The sequence below is a fragment of the Lonchura striata genome, chromosome 13, assembly GCF_046129695.1.
Source record: "Lonchura striata isolate bLonStr1 chromosome 13, bLonStr1.mat, whole genome shotgun sequence".
In the NCBI taxonomy this organism is placed as follows: Eukaryota; Metazoa; Chordata; class Aves; order Passeriformes; family Estrildidae; genus Lonchura; species Lonchura striata.
Window position 1 is genome coordinate 9,902,985 of NC_134615.1, and position 20,306 is coordinate 9,923,290.

General features: G+C 43.6%; 2 protein-coding genes across 10 annotated transcripts in view; one reads left to right on the forward strand and one right to left on the reverse strand.

The window, feature by feature from the left end:
• The first annotated feature begins 116 nt into the window (after window positions 1-116).
• On the forward strand, window positions 117-5,987 carry ORC6 (origin recognition complex subunit 6). Of its 2 annotated transcripts, none has more exons than XM_031505854.2 (7): window positions 117-192; window positions 626-755; window positions 1,534-1,697; window positions 2,757-2,846; window positions 3,941-4,053; window positions 5,268-5,339; window positions 5,685-5,987. In XM_031505854.2, the coding sequence occupies exons 1-7, from the start codon at window positions 128-130 to the stop codon at window positions 5,849-5,851; spliced, it is 801 nt and encodes a 266-aa protein (XP_031361714.2). In that variant the 5' UTR covers window positions 117-127; the 3' UTR covers window positions 5,852-5,987. The 2 variants fall into 2 exon arrangements, with proteins under 2 accessions (XP_031361714.2, XP_031361715.2); XM_031505855.2 differs by having other exon boundaries at window positions 5,271-5,339.
• Window positions 5,988-6,638: 651 nt separating this feature from the next.
• Window positions 6,639-20,306, reverse strand: part of MYLK3 (myosin light chain kinase 3) — a 44,181-nt gene continuing 30,513 nt past the window's right edge. For 6 of the 8 annotated variants that reach the window (XM_077786314.1, XM_077786312.1, XM_077786311.1 and 3 more), the window contains 8 exons: window positions 18,242-18,786; window positions 16,955-17,060; window positions 15,823-15,916; window positions 15,425-15,534; window positions 14,647-14,788; window positions 13,843-13,913; window positions 12,277-12,405; window positions 9,426-11,279 (listed from right to left, as the gene is read on the reverse strand). In XM_077786314.1, coding sequence (XP_077642440.1) covers window positions 10,913-11,279; window positions 12,277-12,405; window positions 13,843-13,913; window positions 14,647-14,788; window positions 15,425-15,534; window positions 15,823-15,916; window positions 16,955-17,060; window positions 18,242-18,786 — 1,564 coding nt within the window. In that variant the 3' untranslated portion in view covers window positions 9,426-10,912. Of the gene's footprint in view, window positions 8,335-9,231; window positions 9,365-9,425; window positions 11,280-12,276; window positions 12,406-13,842; window positions 13,914-14,646; window positions 14,789-15,424; window positions 15,535-15,822; window positions 15,917-16,954; window positions 17,061-18,241; window positions 18,787-20,306 lie in introns of those variants that run through there. The other 2 variants (XM_077786310.1, XM_021540376.3) reach the window with 1 other exon arrangement.

Sequence of the window (20,306 nt, forward strand, 5' to 3'; positions counted from 1 at the left end):
CCGCCGCCGCGCACCGCCCATTGGCCCGCGCCGAGGAAGCGCCGCGCTGCACGCCCATTGGCGGAGCGGGCGGTGATTGGCGGCGCGGGCGGCCAATGGGCGGCGCGCGCGGCAGGCGCGGCGGGCGATGGAGCGCGGGGCCGTGCGGGCCATGGCGGCGCGGCTGGGCCTGGCCGAGCCCGCCCTGCTCAGGTGCGGCCGGGGGGCCCGACCCAGCTCTGCCGGCGGTGCTGGAGCCCCGGGGCTCGGTGAAGCACCGGCGGCCCGACCCAGCTCTGCCGGCGGTGCTGGAGCCCCGGGGCTCGGTGAAGCACCGGCGGCCCGACCCAGCTCTGCCGGCGGTGCTGGAGCCCCGGGGCTCGGTGAAGCACCGGCGGCCCGACCCAGCTCTGCCGGCGGTGCTGGAGCCCCGGGGCTCGGTGAAGCACCGGCGGCCCTGCGGTGCGAAGCTGCCGCCGCTGCACAGCATCACGGCAGCACTGCAAGGGCGGCGGTGCCCCGGCAGCGCCCCGGGCCCTGCGGCCGAGCTGCAGCCCCACTGCGGAACCCCGGGTCCCGTCCTGTGGGACGTTCTGTCTCCTAGCTGTGGCTTTGACGAGGGCTTTGTGTTCTGGGTGTTTTGCAGAAAAGCTGAGGAGTACCTGCGGCTGTCGCAGGTGAAGTGCACGGGGTTAATGGCTCAGATGACGGCGACGAGCAGTGCTGTGATGTGCCTGGACCTGGCGGCGAGTTTCATGAAACAACCAGTTGACAGAGTAAGACAGAGCGTGTGACTTGGCTGGCCGGTGCGTTCCGCCTGACTCCACAGAACCACTGTTCTGTGGTGTGTGTTGGGAGCAGGAATGGGAAACAGTAACTAATTTTCCTCTCAATCCTGCAGTTTGCTGTGTTAGACCATTCCTAGTTCAGTTTGAAACAGTGAAAATTGAGATCACCATCACAGTCCCATCACAAATTAAGCTTGCTTTGGTATAATGGCAATTTAATTTCAACTCTTGTAATAGCAAATAGATTACCAACAAGGATGTTAAATTTAAGGTCTGTCTCTTTTACTGTGGGAAGAAAGCAGCTGCTCTAAGAAACTTCTCACTGTAGGGGTATCTGTAAACCTCCACTTGTAATTCTGCCAGGTGAATAGCACTGAGCTGTCAAAATAATGCCTGGTACAACCTATTTGATTGTCCATTTACAGCAGGGAAGGATTTAAGTGAACCTGACTCCATGAAGGTGTTGCTCATGTCTTCAACCCAGACTTTGGTAATTTTGCCATTAATTACCCTGTAGTAATGAAGAGGCCATGTCATATGTGGAAATGTCAAACCTCACTTCCAGTGAAACAGCCTAAAAATATCACTGCATTAAAAGATGTGGCATTCCTATGTGGATAATCTATGTGCAGTCAAAACATACATTATTCACTGCACAAATTTGTTTAATGTAGCAGCTGAACTTAGTGCTTGTGTTGGTTGCCTGATTAAGATGTCAGAAAAGACCCTTGCTAATTCTTGGGGCTTGTCTTTGTCTTCTTGACAGAGCTATTGTGTTAAACTCTCTGGTTTGAACAAGACCACCTACCAGAGCTCCATGAAGTCTTTGGAGTGTTTGCTAGGGGTGAACCAAAAGCTGGGGATGCGAGACTTGGCTGTGCAGTTCTGCTGCTCAGAGGCAGTGAACATGGCTTCAGAGATCCTGCAGAGGTGAGGAAGCTCTTGTGGGCACACTGGGAACCACAAGTAAGGTTCTTAGCTCCTTAGGTGTGTAAAGAGTTTGATATTTGGAAGGGCCAGATATCTCCTCATTGGAGCACTGAGATGAGTTCTCAGCACTGAGAATCCAGCCATGAGCTGGGCCACTTTTTAGAATACCTGTTAGAAAGATTTAGTCTGTGAATCTCAGCAACTGATTGTTCAACTAGGAATTTTTCAGCTGGGAGTAGTGTAAAAAAAATATAGGACTCTTAATCTCTATATTTGCCCATAGCATCACACTGTCATCCATTTAACTGCTGATCATGGCACAGTTCAGAAGTAATGCTTAGTAGAAATAAATCCTCCCTTTTGGGGATACACATCTCCTAAAATGCACAGTACTCTACCTGTAACACCAATAGGTAGAACATTTCAGGGGAAATTCAGTAGAGATAACTGAAGTGTTCCATTCTGTATGAGCTGCTTTAAGCAGAGCAGTCCCAGAAGAGCTCTGCTCTGCAGTGCTGTCATCCTGATAGCACAGGTTTAATGCTGTTAGGTCAGTGCACAAAGGCTGTGCCTGCTTGGTGGCACTTAATACAAACTGGGAAAAAATAGCCTGGGGCAGGTGGACAATAAAAAATTACATTTTTCAGTGCTGTGCATCTACTTTGTCATTTTCCATTTATCTGTAACATACATATTCCAGGAATCAAAGAAACTGTAATGCTGCCTTCTATTGTAGGATGCCTGGAAAGCACCTCACTGTAAATTTTAAGATGTTAGGGAGAGCTAAAAGTGCTGTGTTGATCAGGAGCACAAGAAGTAGATTTTACTGATATGCTTCGATCCAGATCCCCAGTTTAAAATACCTCTAATTCCAGAAGAGAAGGTCATCCCAGCCTCATTTTTTCCCTCATGTGTTTTGCTTCTCTCAGCAGTAGCAGCTGTTTCTGCTTGACTGGGTTGCAGAGGCCCAGGTGGTCCAACAGACCTGTTCAAGGTGTGACAGATGGATTTGAGAGCTTCCTGTGAGGCAAATGCTCAGGTGTCCCTTGTGTTCCCCAGGTATGAGTGCAGCCTCTCGGAAGCACAGCGAGCAGACCTGGATTTCTCCAAACCCCTGTTTCTGACAGCTGCTCTGTGCACTGCCTGCAGGTGAGTGCAGCCTGGGAGACCTGCAGGCTGAAAGGAAATGCCTGCTGAGACACCAGCCAGTGCCAGCAGCTCATTCATTCAGGGTGTTGCTTAGCATATCCTGCTGCCCTGCTCCTGCAAAGGGAGACAGCTGGAGCAAACCAGACCTTTCCTCATAGTGAAGTCTTTGATGTGCACTGCACAGAGCAAAAACTTACATGGCTTTTGGTGAAATGCTGCTCAAGGTACAATAAGGGCTTCTGAGCACCAAGAAGCAGCAATTCTGAAGCAGGAAAAACTGCAAGAGCTACACCATCATATCCTGAGGATGCTGTAGCATCTGGGAGATGGCTCTGATAGCTGTAGGCCCATGTCAGCTAAGAGAGGTGTGTGACTCAGCCAGCATTTGGGAAGAATTTGCTTGTATGCAAAGATTACACCTTGTGACAGTCTTATTCAGCAGTACAGGTGCTGTTTATTTGCACAGCTCCTGACAAGGGCTTTCTTGACAAAGATTCACATTCAGCTTTTTGTTGTAGTGGCATTTTGTCTTGATTTCTCTGAAAATCTGAAAAGTTACCTTTTCCTAAAACAATTCCATATGTAAGTTCAACTCATCCTGAGTTTCAGTTGAGCTGTGTTGACTGAAGAGTGTAGGGGTGTCGCCCTGATTCTTAAGATTTTCTAAAGCCTTCTGAGTTTACATTCTGTTGGAGAACTTTCCCACACAATTTCTGTAAACAACATATTGTTTACATTCTTTTATGGGGGTGGAGAAACTTGATGTACTAGTGGTTTGTCCAATGTCTTTTGAGAGGTGGCCCATTCACTCTCCAATCCAGTGTCACCTTTGGGAAAGTAGTCGGAGTCGGAGAATAAACTTTCTTCCTTACCTTGCAAATAGCAGGTGGCTCGCGTTGTGCTTTCACATGTCCTATAGTGACATAAGGGTCTATTTTTTAACCAGATTTATTTCTGAGTGAGACAAGGATAGGTGGGACTAAAAGGTCTGCCTTTCTCATTCTCACAGGCAGTGTTGGTACAGTAATTTATCACCTCACCTAAGTGATAGTTGCTGGAGTGTTGCTTTGTACAGAGATAACTTTCTCTTGTAGGTGTTTGAAGCTAAAAGTGGACAAAACGAAAATGGTGGCTACATCTGGAGTGAAAAAAACAATATTTGACCGGCTCTGCAATCAGCTGGAGAAGATAAGCCAGCAACTCAGTAGTAAGTTTTTGGCTTTGTCCCTGCAAAACAGCACACCCATCCCATGGCCTCACAGTGCCCCATGCTGTTCCATTGGTGATTTCAGCCAAATCTGCCCATCCATTACATTCTAACGTGTTTCCTGCAGCCCAGTTCTATTCCCCGTCCTTGCTTCTGGAGAAGTTGCAGTATTTTAGCAAGAACAAACCAGGGAAAAGTGGCAAGGGCAAAAATAATATTCTCCTCTCTTCTCAAATGCTCACTGCTCTTTACAGCCTCTGCTGCTGCAATTCATTCCTTGCTTCTCCCATACTACCTGACCTATCTTGGATTCCTCCCTCTTGCCTGGTTTCTGCATCCTGTTAACATGGTAACCTGGCACACAGATTATCACAAACATCTTCTCAGGCTGACTCACTCCTGCGCTTTCCCCCACTGCAAGATCAACAAGCTTAAGCCTTGCTGTTCTGGTACCAACTCAGCCATTCCCTGGCACCACCCCTCCTCATACAGATGTCAGGAATATTTCTTGCCCATTGTTGAGCCTGCAGCTCTCTCTGTTCCTTTTATGGGGGAGAAAGCCTGAAATACAATATGTGCCCTAATGTCCTTGTATTTCTGCTGCCTCCTCTTTCTCCTTTTTCTTTTCCCAAGCTTTCAATTTTTACTTTCCCACTGAAAGTTATCCTCTCACTGTCTCTTCATAGCCTGATGATTTCTGCAACATGCTGCCTAAATGTACCCCAAAAGCTCCTACTTTCTCCTAGGCATGTGCCCTATAAAAACCCAAGCATTAGACCAGTGCTAAAGCAACTAAAGACAACTGGGAACTTCCTGAAGAATTCAGGGAAGACTGTGCATCTGTATAACTGCACAGCCTGTTGTGGTTATCTATGAAAATAGTGGGAATGGAATAGAAGGGAAAGAAATAATTGATAATCCTGCCTGAGGGACCTAGAAGGGTAGAAGTGTGGTTTGGGGCAATCAACATGGTGCATCATTGTGGTTACCAATGCAGCAGCAGTTTGCTGCTAATTAGCAGCCTGCTAATTAAAGCAGCCAGTCAGTCCATGCCATACTTGAAGTGTTGGCACCACTTCTAGAGCTTGAGCATCAGTCTGGACCAGGGAACTGCTCTGACTGGACAATAGTACTTGTGGAAGGTGGCACTGCTGTCAACATCCTTGGAGCTCCAAATACCATTCAAAAGCAAAACAACTTTCTTGTTTTTTTAGAAGATGTTCCACTGGCTGCAGAGACACCTGACAGCTTGCAGAGCACCCTGGAGCAGTGTGAGCAGGAAGATGGTAAGTTGTGTTCAGCTGTGAGTGAAAATTACCTCACTGGATGAGTTGTGTGATGGCCACGATGCTCCAGCACACAGCAGCTCTCAATCCTGCAAACTGTGGAAGCACACAGAGCCAGGTGGCAGGACAGAGGAGCTCCCACTGAGTAGTCCCAGTAGAAAGAAGGACAGCTGCTGTGTTCAGACACAGAGGTGCAGAGGTGACTGTCCCAGCAGGTGAGGACAGCAGTACCCGCAGGATTGGATAGCACAGGGACAGCCCCCTCCTGCTGATTGCTCACTACCTGTTACCCCAGCAGCATGCTGCCCATGATGGCCTCTCATGGGATTTCTTGTTTCCTCACAGGCTCTGAAGAGGACGAGGAACTCCCATGTAAACAGCTAAAGACTGAAACAAATCAGGACTATGAGGAATGGAAAAAGAAAATCCTGGAAAATGCTGCTAAGGCACAAGAGACAAGGAGTACTGACTCTGTAACACCAGCCAGTAATGTAACTGCTGCTTGCTCTTAATTTTAACTCTCCTTCTGCTTTAACAAGAGATCCAGTAGCATGTGAATGGTGGCTGCCTGGCAGACAGCTGATTTTATTTAGGTTTTAAGTATTTAAGAATGTTTTTTTTAATAAATGACACCACGGCGTGATGGGATTTTACAGGAAGTGTGTGTGTGCTCACCAGGCTGTGGCATTAGGGGTAGAATAGCTTCATTCTCTTGCTGTGAGAAGCAGGTAACATTCTAATGCTACTTTAAGTGTAAATAAGTTATAAGTTACAGGGCCTTGGGCTCCTGCCTAGAAGCAATCAGTAAAATAAGAGGAAGGGGACTAATAGTGCCTTGTTAAACTGCAAAGTCAGCAGAGAAATAAAGCCTTCATTTTTTTAATTTTTTGGGCTTTTTTAAATAAATATTGTTCAGTCAATGAATCTGATTATTTTCACAGGTATAGGAATGAAATCTCTTGTGCTTTTGTAGGGTCCCAAATACTCCAAGAAACAATAAGTACTGGAAGGAAAAGCTTTGCATTATGACATTTCTTGGCTGGCACAGGTACTTGGAATACAAAATAAGAAACATGGAGGAGATGCCTGTGCCTTAAGAATGAAGATATCCAGAGGAAAAGGATGTTGACTGGATAATAGATTTTTTTTTATGTCTCACAGTCATAAGCTTAGAGAAGAAGTCTTTGTTCCATTTCTCATGCATGTTTTCTTTCTGGCTTGTATCTCTGGACCCACTCAGAAATACTTTCAGGTTTGCTTGGCAGCAGGGCTTAAACCAATGTTGATGAATACTCTTGTTCCACTTTCATGAAATTTATTAGTATTAATTCAGAAATATACAGACCAATGAATACAACGACATTCAGCATGCAGAAACACTGTGGAAGGAAAACATGAACAAAAGTGGGCCTTCATAGAAGGTGATAAATTATCAAGATTCTTCTCTGCCCCAATTCTGGAAATGCTGCAGAAGTCAGGACTATGCAAAGTGAGAAGCACTTGAGTGGAAAAGATAGCTAGACCAGAGTAAGGCAGTCTTACAAACCTTATCATTAGCAACCAACACTTCTGCAAATTCAAGGGGTGTGAAAGTCCATAAAGTTCAAAGGAACTTTACAGATGCCTTTGCTGGAAAGCTACTTTTAGTAATACTAATCTCTGTTTTTCCCAAAAGCCCATCCAGTTCACACAGTTTTGCAGAATCCAGAAGAGGAAATCACTGGTTTAATAAATAATGTTGTACTTTTATCTGAGAGACTGTAAGTGACTCCCACTTTATGCATAAGAAAAGAGTTTAAAATCCAAAATAAGTTAATATTGTGAAGGAAAAGTTTAATGTTCAAGAGCTAAGTGAGGGGAGAAAAAAGGGTTTCAAAGGGCTTCAACCTCCTAACTGGACTGAAGGCAGAGTCTGGCAACACACTGTCTCCCTGTCACTGAAACTATTAGAAATGAAACCTGTTTTGCATGTCACACCATACCAGCTTCTCATACTGCATTAAAATTTCCAGAGAGGAGAAACAAATCCTCAAATTAAAACTTAGCAACTTAAATGCTGCAGTCATAGACAATGAAAAGCACTTATAATTTTTAAAAACATTAAATCCCTGGAACTCTCCTCTTTTCTCTACAACATGAGATCTTTTTACACAGACCCAACAGTCATTAGGTGATTTGTATGCATGGCAGTTTCACACCTCTCCTTCCAGAAGTTCAATCGGTTCAGCTCAATTCAACTTGCCCTAAGAAACAGCAGCAATGGATTGACTTAAGTTACTTCAAACCAAGGTTCCTCATAGTTCCTAACTATGCAGTGACTATTTTTTAAAGGAGAGCATAGAATAATAAAACAACAAACCAAAACCACCCAAGCTGGAGTTGCACTGAAGCATCTTCATGTTGTGGGGAAATTACCTTTTGAAAAGAAATACAGAAGAAAACAATGTCTGTATCTTTTGTTTTAAGTAACAAACACCTGAGGGACAAGTTGTGCCACTGTGTGGTAGTTCCCTAAAACTGGTAGCTCAGAAACATCAGTCTGGAAGAAAGTCTTTAGAGATCCTATGCTTGGTGTGAGAGAGCAGAAAACTGCCAGGGGTTTTCTGCTATAAACACACCATCAATACTCTGCAGAATCAAAGCCTTCAGCAAGAAGTCAGCCCCAGTGACAGCCACGTTTTTCCACCACTGTATAGAACAACTAAAAACTTGTAAAAACAAACCAAGTAGCTTCTGCTTTTAGAAATCTTGTGTTTCTTCCTTAAGGCTCTTCTGGAACCACAGCACTAACACACAAAATAATTGAGGAAGACAGTCCCAAAACATTACATTATAAAAGAGGGATAGAAATGTTCGGAGACACTGAGTCCTCCTTCCATGATCTCAAGTCCATCTCCAGGAGTGGTGGAGGTTTCACACAAGCTCATGAAAGCTTGACAGACATACTCTGAAATCTCTTCAGCCTGTTAGCAGCAGCCACCACATAGAAGTGTTTCTGTGAATAGAACAGAACGGTCCAAGCGTGAGTGCAATCAAGCAAAGGAATTTTTCTGCAGCTGACAGGGATTTCTCTTCCTGGTAAACCCATTTTCCTCTAGTGACCCCCAGCTTGTGTGGGCAGTGGTTCCAACACAGCACTGTGAGGTTCTTCAGTGTTACTATGAATTGAACAGTGATGGGTCTTTAGATTTTGTCATCTTTTAAATGCAGAAGTTTGCCTCAAGCATTGCAGGACTGAAAAAAGTGTAAGCCTCTGGTTTAACTCCTTGGCAAGGAAATGCAACTCCCCAGTGACAGAAGGGAAGGAAATGGTCCTCACTGAATTTGCCTCACAATTCCACAGGCTTCTTTCTAACGAGATTGCCATGTTCACCTTTTAGGATCAATTATCTACAATCAAATAGAGACTCAAACACAAATTACTACCTATCACTTCATAAAAACTTAGTTCAGAAGGAGCCTGGGGTTATCAGTAAGATCCTGAAGTATTCTCTCAATGGGTTTAAGCCTAGTTTTTTTTTCCTCTCTCCCACACTTCTATTTTGCAGTGGGAGGCACAAACTGCCTTAAATTATATCCCTACTCCTTAGTGACAAGAAATCAATGCAACTGTTAGCACTGGAAACAGTATAAAGATAATGAACTTTTAATACAAAGTTGCATCTGAAGTTTTTGAACATGCAGAAAGAAAGATGCAAACAACTTCTAAACACCAATCAGTGCGAAAATTGAAACCGAACTTGCTAGAGATAGAAGCAGGACAAAACGCTTCCTTTACAGGTACAAACAGACTTCACAGCTGGTTCTTACAACCGAGCAGCCTGTGGGCACCAGGAGGAGGGAATGGCTGTGCCTGTGCTGTGCTGATCCCTGTGGCAGCAGCTTTATTTACCTTCCATGTCCTGTGGGCCATGTAGCTCTGCAGCAGCAGCTGGGACTTCAGGCGGCGCTGGCACTTCTGGGCCTTGGCAGGGAGGTTGTTGAGCCACTCGTGCTTCAGGCACTGCGTGGCGCTCATCCGGCAGCTGCAGGGAGGGATCTCCGTGAGAAGCCAAACCCCTCTGCTCCCCTCCTAGGGCCCTGTGCTCCTCTTTGTTAGGGATGGAGAAACTGCCTCAAGTGGATGAACACCAGAGCAAATGCCCGTGATCCTACCAGCATCCTGCACTCTCCAGCAGGAGGGGTGAGCGGGATGAAGGACTGCTGCTGGCTCTGCAGTGCAGCGCCTGAGCTGTGCTTAAGTTCATGGGTAATGCATCGCTTTATTATGCAAATTCAGAACTTTGCTAACAGAAAAGTAACATTTGTGGTGTTATCTGTCTGTCTTGACTGCACAAGCTGTGCCTCATATTTAAAAAGCATATTCTGTACCTCATATTTAAAAAGCACAATTGTCTATTCACCCTAAACTTGGATCAAGCTAAGCATACTTAATATCCTGACATCCAACAATGGGCCCAAATACCACGGCCTATCCTAAAAGGTTTGGGAAATATATGATAAGAGAGGAAATCTTGAGGTAGAGATGTTGGGGAAGAAAGTTTACTTTGTTTTTTTTTCCAATCAAAAGCTTATGTCTAACTCCTGAGCTCTGTCTGAGCTGTCACTGAGCTGATGAAAAGGAAGCTCCTGCCTGCTCACCCCAATTTCAGCAGTCAGGAGAGGGGGCTGCAGATCCTGCCCAAGGCCAGACCCACTGTCCCAGCAGGGCAAAGGTGCCTGGGCTGCAGGAGAGCAGAGGTTGCCACACACCTTGTGAACAACTGGGCCAGCTAATCACTGCTCTCTGCAACTCACTGACAACACTCTTCTCTCACATACTCATTTAATTCACAACTTCTAGCCAGATTTTGCAGAGGGTCCCTCTGGATACCCTAATCCTATTGCACAGAAAAATTGAAGACTCAAAAGTTTACAGTCTCACACCAAATCATCATTACAATCTGACTAAAAATCCTTAGATCTCTCTTGCTGGCAATATGCTAAATTTCAGCTAATTCTTTGTTTTTCATAGTAACCTATTGTTCAAAATGGAATTAGTACTAGAACTGATTTGTCTGATTTAGGTAATGATCTGGAAGTTGTTAATATTCTAAGCACTCCTTTCAATTCCCCTCAAACACAATCTGTTTTACTGTATGCATCATTTCCTGATTTGATTAGTTTTGTATCACTACTCAGCAAGAGAAAAATTTCTGTACGCAGCCAACTCCCCAGCCATGGTCTGACATCAGTTTGATCCTCATTCTCTGCACTGTTTCACATGTGCAATCACTTTTTATCCCAGCAGAGCCAAGAATGAGAAGCCACAAGCAGAGTTGAGTCCCAAATGCTCCCCAATGTCTCCCAAAAGCCTGCAGACCACTTTAGAAAAGAACAATGCATATTTTCACAGCTGCAGCTTCCATTTATCCTCCATGGCATTCAAGAGGCATTTTTGCAATTTCTGTCAAGGCCTGTGACAGTCCAAACTAACAATAGAAATAGTTTTTGCTCAGAGAAGCAAAATCTTTAGAGAGAGATTTCTATACTGCAAATCCTTACAGATTTCCTGTGTTCTGCCTGCATTGATGCTACTGTGAAAAGCAACTTTCCTCAGTCAGGGTACACAGACATTTTCCTTTAAAACAGGGACTTCTGAATTGCTGAGGAACTGCCCAGCAAGCCCAGAGCCAGCACACAAAAAAGTCACATAGTAAGTTCTCATTGTTGGCTGCAATCCAAACAATTGGCTGATAAGAATTTAATATCATTGGTGCCACTGTTCTCACAATCAGACCCAGGTACCTTTTCTCCTTCACAAGCAGTCTGGAAATAAAGTCTTTGGCGTCCTCTGAGAGCTGTTCAAATGCTTCTGCATCAAAATCCCAGCTGCAATTGACTACATAATTCATTGTCTTAGCATCAGTCTCTCCCAGGAATGGGGACAGGCCACTAAGCCTTAAAAAAAGAAAGATGGGGTGGGGGGAGAAGAGCAGTTAGCAGGTGCAGGGTGTGTTTTTCCTTGTATGAATCCTCTGCTTTTTAACTGCTGCTATCTTATGTAGGGAAAAGCTCTCAGCTATGGAGGATTCCACTTCTCAGTCTCTGCTATGACAAGGCAACAGTTAGGGGCAATTAAATGTTGTAATTTAGTGTTACCCCCTAGCAGTTCACTCAGGTCAGGGAGCACCATTAACAGATCCCCAAGGAATGGATTCAGTGAGGATTTAGTTACATTCTTCATTGCTTTCCCAGACAGGAAAGCTAGAGGGACTCAAGAGCTTTCCCAAATTGGGGCCCATATCCTTATGTGGCTTCAATTAAACAGAATTCTGAGCAATAAATTACTTTTTACAGTTAGTCTCTAAGCCCATCTTTATTGCTTCCATCATTTATTACTTCATACGGTTGGGTTTTGGATAACATACAAATTTAAACCAGAAATTTATCCAGTTCACGGAAAACGTCTGTGAAAGATTCTGGAATGCAAAACAAGCTCATCAGAAGGTAGAGACTTTGGACAGACAGATATCAGAGAAATCTTTAGGCCTATTCATGATAGGTCATTTCTTAGACCCATGGCCCAACAGACAATATTAGTTCTCCTGAGCAGATGCACACCAAGTCTAAGATTATAAAATTATCTGATTACAAATTTAAAAGTTAATTCAAGTCCTCAAAATCACAATCAAAATTAAAATTCTCACATATTCGGGCAACTTTTCAGAGTAAAAAAAAAAATACCTGACCCATTTATATTACTTTGCTATAATAATAAGGGAGAAGAACATTTACACATTTATCAAAGGGCTCATTTGTTGTTTAGAATTTTGGACACAGAGAGGTACCTCTGCATGGAAAGCTGGGGGTTTAACAGAATTCACAAGGAGTGGTCACAGCCAGATGGGCTCAGAGGCTGCTGCAGCCTGCCCTGCAGGGCCCCTGGAGCACTCACAGCATGTATGTGATGACACCCACGCTCCACATGTCCGTGGGGAAGGAAACAAAGTCATAGTTCACCACTTCGGGAGCCAGGAACTCTGGAGTCCCAAAATTCACCTTCAGCTTCTCACAGGGTTTGTACCTGTACCAGGAAAAGAGCCACGAGTCAGGAGCTGGGGAGCTGATCCCACCAAGGGAAGAGCAAGGCACAGCTTTTGGGAGCGTGGCAGGGGGGCAGAGCCGAGTGCCCGGCAGCCAGGGCAGCACTGGGGTGAGCCCAGGGGAATATTCCATCATTGTCCCTCTGCCAGAGCAAAGCCAGCAGGAAGAACAAGGACACTAAACCCTGCAAAGGGCTCCCACAAAGAGTGGGAGCAGCTGTACCCTCTGCCAGGTAGCAGAGGATGTTTCCAGCAGATGTTGTCCAAAATCCATTAAACAAATGAAGCAGTTTTGACTATACAAGATTTGGAGAGAATTTGATCAGTGGGATGTCCCCAGCTACAGCTCAGGGTGAGCATCTGCATCACAGATATGAACACAATGTAAGTGAGGTGGGACTGAAGAGGATTATTTGGGCTTGGGACCAAGTAACAGTGATCCCCATATAGGGGGAAATTACCATTCTTTCTGCTACTGCAAAACAGGGAAAGGTTACAAAACTGAATCAGTAACAATTGCCACTGACAGCAGCTGGACTCACATCTGTGTTCAGACAGAACAAACCACTACAGCATTGCTAGGAAATCTCTTTCTCCCGGATGATTTTATTCCCAAAACTGCTTCAGTAGCAGCTTGTATCTTTACCCAACCAAATTAAAAACCAGCCCAAAAAAAAACCAAATTCAATGTATATATTTTTCTTTCACAAGCATTTTATGGAGACAAAGTCCTTGAACAGACACTTATATACAAGCACATAAATATATATAAGCATGAATGTACCAGCTTTTAGCTGAAGGAAAATCTTAAAGGGTTTAGAAAATAATTACAGAAATATTATTGTTCTTATTGTCCTAATAATAGAAATAACTCCTTTTTATTCTAAGGCAATTGACCTACGCTCTCACTGCTTTTCTTTAAACTCATGCAAGCAAAGTAAAAGAATGCAGAAAAGTCTATTTTTCTGAAGGTTTCCTGTTTCACATGGGATGGCTCAAATATGCTCTTTTTCCTTTTTTTTTCCTTCAATCAGTGTAGCTACTTAGAGAGTTTAGCAGATAATTTCTACAATTAGAACCTGCACCATGAAACCCTGCAGTCAAGAAGTCTCTGGGAGCCTTCACAGAGTCCCTAGAGTAAAAGCTCTACATGGGGAATAATTTTGAGATAATTAGAACAGTAGTAAAGCTTTATCCAAGAGAAATGTTATTTGAAAAAGTAATTAGATAATTAATGCACACAGCAGAAAGCTCATGCCTGCAAAAGCATAATGCTTAACTCATTCACACAGAATTATTACAGAGCCATCAAAACACAACCCCCCACCAAAGAACTACCAGAAACATATCAGAGATATGATTTGGTGATTTTGATTTGGTTTTGTTTTTTAAAATAATTCATAACTGAACTTTCTTACCTCCTTGCTAATCCAAAGTCAATAATTTTAATCTGGTTTCCTGTGTGATTTACACATAGGATGTTTTCAGGCTACAAAAAGAGAAGAGGGCATTTTGAGTTAAATGTTTGAGAGAGATATCTAGCAAAAGATAGTATAAAATTCCCTCCATAAAATGCCACAAAAAACAGATCAAATGCACCCAAAATTATTATTTTCCCAGTGAGAATGTTTTTCAAGGTGGGATGTGGGAGTTGATTTGGTCCAGCTGCAGAACTGCCTATGAGCCAGCCTGGTTTAATGTCATTAAACGTAAGGTGCTAAATAAACAGGCAGGAAAAAAAGTCTGTATTTCTGTTTAAAAATATCCATTATTAAGGGACCATTAGGAAAACATTGCAATTTTGCTGCAGGTTGGTTCCAGGCAGTAAAAAGTACAAACTATAGAAGATGACTGAACAGGTATTTGTACACTGTTAAAAAAGGGTAGGGGAAATAGAGGGAAGACTGTGGGCTTTTCTAGCCAAGGAGGTTTTGGATGGGGTTTTTTTCATCCATGATAAAAAGGGATTGTTTAATGCTACAGAGAATGAAAAATTTCTCATTTAAGACAGGCAAAAGCCCAGGGATCCTGATGATTCCAAGCAAGCTACTGAACAGACATTGGAAAAAAGTAATCAATCTCTAAAGCTCCATTCATTGCAGCTATTAATTCTATTCCTTTACGAGGTGAGTCCATGAAATAGGAAATTACTCCTCAGTAATCAGAGACGCTGTGGTGCCTAAAGCAGCACCACTAAAGCACAGAGAGCACAAACAACTGACCTTCAGATCTAAGTGGAGAATGTAATGCTGGTGCAAGTAGTGGACTCCTTCACAAATCTGTTTGGTGAACAGGATGGCATCCAGCTCTGTCAGATGGTAATTTTCATCTGTGATCCGGTCAAATAATTCCCCACCATCAAGACTGAAATTTCCACACAGGAAAGCGTTAAAACCCCTAAAATCTTGCATTAGCCTGATTTATTTTCAGGTTGGGAATTAGGCTCTGTAACTGAGGGTCCTAACAAAACATCCAATACAAAGTGTATCAGCAGCCTCAGTGACTTCAAGAGACTTATTGCTCTTGAAATTAAGTTTCAATCTAAATTCAAAAACGGGAAAGTTGGCACTAGTATTTGGGGGGACACATGTCAAACCCAAACCCACATGACCTAGTGATCCTGTGGGACCTGGAGAACCTACAGGGAGTACTAAAGTGTCTGCTATTCTCTCATCTTACTAGTCATGGGAAAATAAGTCTTCAACCTACAAAATTTACTAAATGGAACTTCTCAAACTGAAAGCTGTTTCACATGAGCTGACAACTGAACTTAATTCTGCACAGAAAAAAAAAATTACTCAGAGGTGAAGCTCTGACAAGCTTTTAACCTGAAGAAATTACCTTTAAAACATTGTTTTTTCCTTCTGAAAATGAGATCAACTCTCTCTTAGGCTGGGAAACCATTCACTTCTTTACAGCTCAGAATTATCATTCCCTATTTGCTTTAGTGACCTGAGAAAACCCCAACACCTGACAATTCCTGAGATGATTTAAACTTACTATTCCATTATCAAAGTGATATTATTTTTGGCTTCAAAAGCATCATAAAGCTGGATCAGATTCACGTGATTTAACTGGTTCATGATGTTAATTTCATTTTTTACTTCCTCCTGAAAAAAAAATAACAAAGTAACAAAAAATGAGAAAAATAGACTCCTTGAATTTCAACATACCAAAACAGAACTATTTATAAAGCCCAACAACAGCTACAGCACAAATCTCAAGGGGATTGTGGGTTTAATAATGAAAACAGGAGATGATGAAGAGTCACAGCAAGTTCAAGATTTTGCAGTATTTGATGGTACCCAAGGATGAGCTGCTCCTCACAGGGCAGCTCAGGGCAGGGATGCTGGCCCTGGCAGGGAGGGCAGGGCCAGAGCTCCCAGCAGTGTGGTTACCTTCTCTTTGGCTCCTTTCACTTTTATGATTTTGGCTGCCAGGTTGAGCCCCGTCGATATTTCCGTGCACTTGTGGACTTGCCCAAAACGCCCCCTGTGGATCCAAAGAAAAGATGGGAAAGCTGTTCAGCACTGAATCCTCTCCTGGAACTATTCTTATCATGAGCAAAAATAACCCAGTACAAAGTGAACAGAGTCGGGTGGCCAGCAGCACAGAGCTCCTCTTTCTCTCAGCTTATGAAGGATTAGTTTTATCTTTCCAGCCAGTTGTTCAGTGCTTACATTAAAATATTAAGCCCCGTTGGTCCTGCTGAGGCATGATGGCCTGGCCATGCTCTGGCTCCCTTCTGTAACTGGACCCCCTTGCTGTCCTTCAGGGATATGTTAGTGGGTCTATTAACAAGGGTATTTCTGTCCTGATCCCAGAACTTTTTAAATGACCATAAGACCAGTAACTGTAGCCACTCCACAGCCTGCATTTCTGGCGTTCTGTAAATTCTCCTCCATGCCACACAGATATGTTAATGCCCCTTGGGATGAGTCCTAAGCACCATCTTCCCTGCTGTTGCATCATATTGCTTATACTTATTAAGCCATATTTGTATGTGGATCAATGTGTAAATCAAGCCTTCTTGTCACATAAGTAAGGATACTAGAATACAAAAGCTGAAGCAGCTGCAGACTTCCTATGAGTGAAAACTAAACATAAGGTAAAAATAATTATAACTTTTCCTTAGTTTTCTGTAATTGCAGCTCAGCACAGAAAAAAAAAAATATTTTGGAAGCTGCCTGACCTAATAGGCTTTGCTGACTTTTCAAATGCTCTGAATCTGCCTGCCTTAAGGTTGCAGGTTCTTCTCACAACACTGAGGCCATGATTATTAAAACAAATTAAAAAAACAGTCACCAGGATGGCAATGAGGCATCTGAAAATGGGGCTGGGGCAGAAACCAGCCATCTAAGGGACATCCTTGATGCAGGAGCAGCTGTGATCACCCAAAGGGCTCCAGGATGAACCCACCCCCTCTGGCTGCAGTCTGTCCATCACACACACACCTTGGGGCCAGCTGCAGAGCCTGCAGCTCGCTGCCTTTCCCCAGCAGCACAGCACAGTGGGGACAGCCACACTTACCCCCCCAGCACCTCGTGACGACACACGGAGTAGCTCGTGGTCACCTCCGCCTGCTTGACGCTCACGATGCGGTGCTCAAAGGGAGCTGGAGGAGAGGGGCTGTCATCTGCAGGGGAGACAGGCTGCTCACTGACATGTCTGCACTCATCACTGCCCTCTTCCACCTCCTCACACCACGGATTTCACCCCACAGGATGTGAGGGGCTTTCCCTCCTAAATGCCTTTTACAGACAAGGAACACAGTCCCAGAACTGAGATCAGCATCCCACCTCCTGAACCTCCACTCTGGTTTTTTAATGGAGTTAACCCACTGGACACCTTTAGGAGAACAACATCTTCGTTTATGCATTAACAGAAAGGGCCACCAGAAATTACTACCCGAAAGTTTGAAAAAAATTACACATCTTTTGTTATGTGACAGCCAGAAAAACCAGCAGAAATACACAGCACTGAGGAATGAGGACAGTGATTGATAAAATCATGAGGCTCCTCTTAGCAGCAAGAATTTTGCAGACAATTTCCAAATTAAATCTAAAATTATTAGCATTACAACTACTAAGTTTAGTCTGTTTGTGGTAAGCTAAATTAGTTAACTGTGATCACTTAATATCCAAGGCTTTCTAGGGTAAAGCTTCATCAAACCCATTTTTTATGTCCCCCAGTAAAAGCAATTTTATAATTAATCTCCAGGTATCTCAGGCTGCAATTTAACATGTATTCAACTCATCTCCAGCCCCTGCTCAGCATGCCAGAGCAGTCAGGTCATCTGCCCATGTCTGTACATTCTGGAATGTACACACACATGTGCTGCCAGGAGAGAAACAAAGCATTCTCTGAGACAAAGCACCCAAGTGTTCCCTCAGGAACCAAGAGATCCATGGCCAATAACACAACAGGCCACAACAAGAAACATTTCCTGCAGTACTTTTCTGTGCTCAATTGCTAAAGTGTGCTTGGTTTGCACACTCTTATCTGAAGGGACAAATGCTTCATGTAAACAAAATTATTTTTTTCAAAATTCTCGCACTTCTCATCACACCTACACTTCATGCTATTTTATTTCAAATTATTTTTTCCCCAAAACACACTTTAAAAGGAAAGTTACTATTAAAAGAATCTGTGAATTGTTAGTCACATAGTCAAAGGTACTCAATACAAAATGCCCTTGAAGTGTAAGACATGGGTGTTCCACTGAGCACTGCTCCTGCTCTTATTGTCTACACAACAGGCAGGAATAGCACAAAATCCTCAACACACAAGTTTCAGGAGTAACTCTGAGCAACTTACCAATGATTTCTCCTAGAGTGGGAAGAGCTCTGCCAGCTGCCAGAGACTTGGTCTTCTCTGGTGCCACTCCTGTACACTGAGCATCGTGTCTGCTTCCCCCTGCAGTCTCAGATTCCCTCCTCTCAGACTTGGTATCTGTTGGGGATTTTTCTGCTTTTGCTGTTTCTTGATGAATTTTCACTTTTACCCCTGCATCTTTCACAGGCTCCTTTGCAGAGGTATTCTGTGAGGTTATGGGCTCGCATTTTAATTCTGATTTCTCTTCAGCTTTTTCACCTGGTTTGGGTTTGCTCAGGAATGGCTTTTGCTTCCCTGTTTGAGGTGCAAGTTCATTTTGCTTATTGTCCCCTTTAACTTCTGAATTTGGCTTGGAGCTGATGTTTTTAGGACCCTGTTGAAGTTTTAATTTGTCAGGCTTGACTCCTTTCAAGTCTGCTGATGTGGATTTCACTTTGGAACTTTTACCTCTGCTGTCACTTACATTTCCCTCCTTGGCCATCTCAATCTTTTCTTTCATGTCAGTCATATGTACACTGATGGATATCCTGGAGAGCAAACAGGAGACATTTGATATTGATGCAGGTGGCCAGCTGGATTTTGTAATTTTCGGGAAGAAAAATCTGTACTTTTCCGAACCTGAACACTTCTATAGTATGGATAAGACCTAACTGCACCAATCTTGCTGGGAACAACCCATGAACACTAAGGGGAGAGCTCCAAAAAGCATGCTGGTTCTTTCTCTGTGTCCTCATCTCTCTACATGTCTGCCCTTCTGCTGAACAAAATGCCTCACCCTGCAAAGAGTTAATCCCACATTTGAAAACTTACCCACTTTTTGCAATTATTATGGTTGGTCTAATAAAACATCATCATCTGGGCAGAGCGAGGATAGTGATTGCCTTCACAAATTACAGGCTGATTAGCTAAATGGCTGGCTGCTCATATGCCTCCACAAATCTGATGGTTTGTATCCTCTTTCAGCTGGCTGACCTGCACACTCAGCCATCTGTGTTTGGGTCTTCTGATGGATAGCATTCTTTCCACAGCCTTCTCTTAAAAATCAAACTTTGACAAACTCTCTCACTCCATCAGTACTATTTTCCTTGGCATTTTAACTATTGGAAAAGTTTAATGATTTTTTCCCCTCTTGTGCTGCCTAAAAAGAATACAGGTTAGAACCAATTCTCTGTGCTCCTAAACTCCATTAAAGATATTTGAGTGATAATGTTTGAGTCAACTGTTACAGCTCCAACTGTCACGAGCAGTCTGATTTTAGTGAGGCTGAACTGAAACTTGTGAAGCTGTAAAGCAGATTTTATACAATGGCAAATGAAGACAGCTTCTGATGTCTGGGAGAGAACACACCTCATTTTCACAAAGATAATTGCCTCTTTTGGTGGAGCAACCTCATTACAAAAGATGTTACAGAAGAAAATGTTTCTGCTTTTGTAAAACAAGAGTCTGAAATGTCTCATTTTTCTGCACTTTAACACCCTGGTGCTGTGCTGGATCTAAGCTGCTCTGGTGTGAGCTGTGAGAGCAGCTGAAACCAGCTCTGAGTAAACACTTCCTCTGCTATCTAGACAAGCCTGAACACAGTGGGACTCTCGGGCATTTCTCCAAACTGGGGAACACAATGTTCCTCTGATGCCTCTGTGTGGGTTTACAAACTTTATTAAAAGTCACATCCATTTTAGAGAGGTGTTTACCACCCTCATGTGACTTCACACTCCAAACCATGACAATGCCCTGGGCTGCAACTGCCTGTGGGGTTTACTCCAGCTTCTGCCTTCCACTTACCTGCTGGCCTCCCTCATCCCCAAATCAAAATCTGGGGCTCAAACACCAAATTTGTACACATGAACAATGGAGAAATTCCCCACCCCAAGTCATACATACATTTGTGGGTGTGTATGGATGAGTGTCTGTCACCCCCACATAGACACATATAAACCACTTTACAGCCACCCACCCAGACAGAGAAGTACTGGCAGTTAAAATCTGCCACAGAAGTTCCATTCGTTTGGGTTTAGTTGGGAGGGGTTTTTTGGTTGTGGGTTTTGTT

Bases quoted from the DNA above. Each gene is read 5' to 3' on its own strand.
- ORC6 (XM_031505854.2), top strand. From the start codon at position 128: ATGGAGCGCGGGGCCGTGCGGGCCATGGCGGCGCGGCTGGGCCTGGCC. The intron at 193-625 runs GTGCGGCCGGGG...GGTGTTTTGCAG, and splicing joins GCCGAGCCCGCCCTGCTCAG to AAAAGCTGAGGAGTACCTGC. The intron at 756-1,533 runs GTAAGACAGAGC...TCTTCTTGACAG, and splicing joins TGAAACAACCAGTTGACAGA to AGCTATTGTGTTAAACTCTC.